A 4094-nucleotide genomic window follows, 5' to 3' on the forward strand; every position below is an offset into this window, starting at 1 on the left:
GAATTAAAGGTGTGTCACTACTATCTGTATGGCTGACCAGTGGGGCTGTTTTACTCTCTGATCTTCAGACAAGCTTTATTTATTAAAATATAAATAAAATGTCACTACATTTACTCATTATGTCTAAAATATGAAAAAAGGCTTTGACTAATATAAAAAACCATATACAATAAGTACAATGACTATATATATATTATATAAGGCAATAAATATATCAACAATGTCTAGTCCATTTGCATTTGAAAAATTCAGGGAAAGTACTCTATATCTATCCTATCTATAAAGTCTTATACCTATTTTACTTTCTATCATAATTTGCTTTCTGTATCAGGAAAACAATGAAAGCTATAACTATCTAATCTTCAACTCCCTCAGAGACCTAAGAAGGAAATAATATTAACTGAATAAGCAGAAAATGCAAGCAAGTTTCTCTGCAATATTGGGGTGTCTATCTTCAGACTAGCATATCCAATAGATTTTTCTGTGAAATAGGATATTCTGAAGGACTCTCCCTCCTTATCTTGACAATGTGTAGCAGTCACTTTCTTTTGTGACCTGCTTGTCCAATTAGGACACCATACTATTAACAGTTGAGGCAAGGGCATTTTCTTGCCTAGTGGTTTACTTTTGCTACAAAGACAGTAAACTCTATATGGAAGGTTCCTTGATGCCCATTAACTTCTTTGAAATAGATTGGTGCTGCCAGGAGCAGACATGTCTCATTGTCATAAAAAAAGAGCCTATGTTATCTCAATGCCATATTGTATAGATCTCTGAAATGTTTTAAGATAACCTGTCTATCTAAAATATATCTTTGTTTGACCTTGAAAACATACCTAATGTGACTATAAGTTCAATTATAATAGGTGACTAATTACTAACCTGTATTTCCTTCTTATCCTAAACAGTTAGCAATAATAACTTTCAAGGACTAGAAATTTGTAAGGCTGACCAGTGCAGCTGTTTTATTCTCTAATCTTCAGGCAAGCTTTATTTTGTAGTCTGAGACTGCACTTTGTTTTCCTGGCTGCCCAGACCAGAGTTAATTACCACACTGTTTGGCCAATAGCTTAAAAATATTTCTAGCTAGCTCTTACATCTTAAATTAACCCATTTCTATTAATCTGTATATTACCACAAGGCTGTGGCCTAGTGGTAAGGTTCTGGCGTCTTTCTCCTCTAGCAGATACATGACATCTGCCTGACTCCACCTTCTTTCTCACAGCATTAAGTTTAGTTTTCCAGCCTAGCTCTATACTGCCCTGCTATAGGGCAAAGCAGCTCTTTATTAACCAATGGTAATAAAACATTCACAGCATACAGAGGGGAGTCCCACATCACTATTTATTAAAGTACAAATAAAATATTTCCTCATCAAATTTAGGATTCTGGGGACAAAGCATAACCTGGGAACATACATAAAACATTAATGGCTACTTCAAAGGCTAGCAGACTATGATTCTTTCCATCCAGCTCACCAAACATATAGCTTATTGTTCTTCAAAATCAAGTTTTATAAATTGCTGAATAATAAAAGAGGTAACAAGTTATGAAAAACAGCATGAAAACTGTGAACCAGGAGTAATTTTTAAAAACTCAATTCTAAATAGACTTAATCTGAAAGGCACTTGGTAGAACTGACTCAAAATTTGCTCTAAAAAGCTATTTTGAAATTATAGGCTAACTTAAAGACCTAACACTTGGAATCTGAGAGCATAGCACTGACGGAAACATCTCTATATTCTTGAAAAAGCAATACTTCATAGTTCTCCCTTACAAATGGTTCTCTAAACATACATATACAATGAGGGTTAAGGTAAAACCAATAGGAAAGGTAACCAAGGTCTTCAGAAACTGGATTTGCTGTCTGTGTTCCTCATTCCAAAGGAAGGGATGACATCAGCCTATGACAAGCACTTTATACGTGCTTTTTGCAGAGTCAGTCGGCATTTGATACCCCAAATCTCTGGGGGGGTCTTGTTGTCGATAGTTGGCCTTGCAATGGTGGTAAAATAGGCACAATTAATCTGCAGATGGGGAAGGGATTCTTTCAATACCTGCAGGGTATTTTCTGGCATGATTCCATAAACTTGTAGTGTTTGTAGTGTGGCGATTTGTCCAAGTCCAAGTAGACTCTCGGGCATTATATCATAGCACCGGCTGAGTGAGAGGTGTTGAAGGTTGTTGAGCTGAAAAAAATCTGGAAAGCAGTCTTGATTTATCATGATATTGTCACTTAAATCAAGGCGGATAAGGTTGGGGCACCGTCTAATTAAGGTACGAAGATCTGTTTTCTCGAAGTCCTTTAGGTAGCCACTGAAGTTGAGCTGGGTGATGGTGGCTGATAAATGTGCCACAGCCGCTTTCACATGCTGTTTAGTAAACTCAAAGCACCAGGAGAGATTCAGTTCATCCAGTATGCAACAGCTGCTTAGCAGATTCACCACAGCAGACTCAGAAAATCCGGAGCACCCACAAAGGTTTAGTCGCACCAAATTTTCATTCTGGGCAAGAGTGTTGACAATGGGATCCGAAAGCTGCAGGCCTTCCAGGCTTAGATTCTGTAACTTGGAGCACTCAGACAGAATTCCATGGAGGCTTGACACATTTATAAATGAATTCGACAGGTCCATGTGCTTTACAGGAAAAGACCTGAGCCTTTCACTCAGTGGTTGTTTCATAACCGATCGTGGGCAGCGGAAGGCAATCACCCCTCGAGAAAGCAAACGGACAGTCACATCCGGGTGCAGTTTTACACCTGCAAGGTCAAGGGTTTGCCAGAGAGTCCTGTCTTGCGAGAGGTGGTACCACTTTTTACAGACTCTGGAGGCACGGACTAGCGCAGGGAGGCACAGGTAGGAAAAGATCCGAAGGAGCAGCTCATCTGGAAGGGAATCCCAGGGAATACCTGGAAAGTTCTCTTGATTCGGCTTAGGCCTACGGATGATCACAAAGGCTCTGTTGCTGTCTTCGCTGTCTTCGCTCTTTAGCCATTTCCTTGAAGGGCTCTTGGGGGGACCGAGGTTTGAAGGCAGTTCATGCGTAATGTTCTTACGGCCCTTCTCCAAGGCAGAGACACTCGCCATGTCTGAGAGCCGTTCAGAAGTCTTACTGGAATCCCGTCTCCACGTGAAGTTGGTGGTGGTGATTTTGCCACTCTGGTCCGGAATCTCCTGAAGTTATTTCCTGTATACTGTGTGCACGGATTCAGGGGTTTTGAAAGCCCGCATTAGTTGAAGACGGGCCTGTCTCACAGACTCCTGCTCCGAGGCCTGCAGCACGACCCACGAACAGCAACGAGCTCCAACGGTCTCGCGCTTGCGCACACAGAGTTCCCGCACCTCGCGATGCCCCATCGCCTTCCGGGAACTGTAGTTCTGGGTCTGACTCGCAGTTCGCCCTTCCTCATTTTAATGATTTAAAATTGTATGCGTCTATGTTGGTTTGTGTATATGAGTGCAGGTGCCTCTAGAGCCCAGAAGAGGGCATTGGGTTCCCTGGTGCAGTTGTGAGTCACTTAACACAGAGACTGGGAACAGAACTGTCCTAGAACTCAGATCTCCTGCAAGAACAGAAAGCACACTTACCCTCTCAGCCATCGCTTCAGCCCCCCTCTTTTGTTTGTTTAGACAGGATCTAAATTAGTATTCTAGGCTATTTGCGAATTCACAATTCCCAGCCCTCTGCGTCTTGAGAGCTAGAATTACAGGCATGTGCCGCCACACCTGCCTTGTCTTTTTTTCCGTTGTTTGGATCATACAACTATGAAGACAGAAACACTGACACCATTGTCTTGCTCTTAGGATTCCCTTTTTTACCAACAGTGCTGTCTCAAGTCTGTGATAAACAACACAGAGGTTCCGTTTTTCTTCAGTGTTAGTCATCTTCCAACAGGTAGGGTGAACCATTATACTTAAGATGAAGTAGTGAGCCGGGCATTGGTGGCGCACGCCTTTAATTCCAGCACTCGGGAGGCAGAGGCAGGTGGATCTCTGTGAGTTCGAGACCAGCCTGGTCTACAGAGCTAGTTCCAGGACAGGAACCAAAAGCTACGGAAAAACCCGGTCTCGAAAAACCAAAAAAAAAAAAAAAAA

The 4094-nt window shown here is 41.8% G+C and overlaps 1 protein-coding gene across 1 annotated transcript; it reads right to left on the reverse strand.

Annotated features, from left to right (window-relative positions):
• Positions 1-1904: 1904 nt before the first annotated feature.
• LOC126488277 (S-phase kinase-associated protein 2-like) lies at positions 1905-3220 on the reverse strand. The gene has a single exon (XM_050121661.1). The coding sequence runs from the start codon at positions 3084-3086 to the stop codon at positions 1905-1907; it is 1182 nt and encodes a 393-aa protein (XP_049977618.1). The 5' UTR covers positions 3087-3220.
• Between the last annotated feature and the right edge of the window lie 874 nt (positions 3221-4094).

The sequence above is a fragment of the Alexandromys fortis genome, unplaced genomic scaffold (genome assembly GCF_014885135.2).
Source record: "Alexandromys fortis isolate MF-2015 unplaced genomic scaffold, M_Fortis_MF-2015_v1.1 scaffold_194, whole genome shotgun sequence".
In the NCBI taxonomy this organism is placed as follows: domain Eukaryota; kingdom Metazoa; phylum Chordata; class Mammalia; order Rodentia; family Cricetidae; genus Alexandromys; species Alexandromys fortis.

Bases quoted from the DNA above. Each gene is read 5' to 3' on its own strand.
- LOC126488277 (XM_050121661.1), bottom strand. From the start codon at position 3,086: ATGGCGAGTGTCTCTGCCTTGGAGAAGGGCCGTAAGAACATTACGCAT.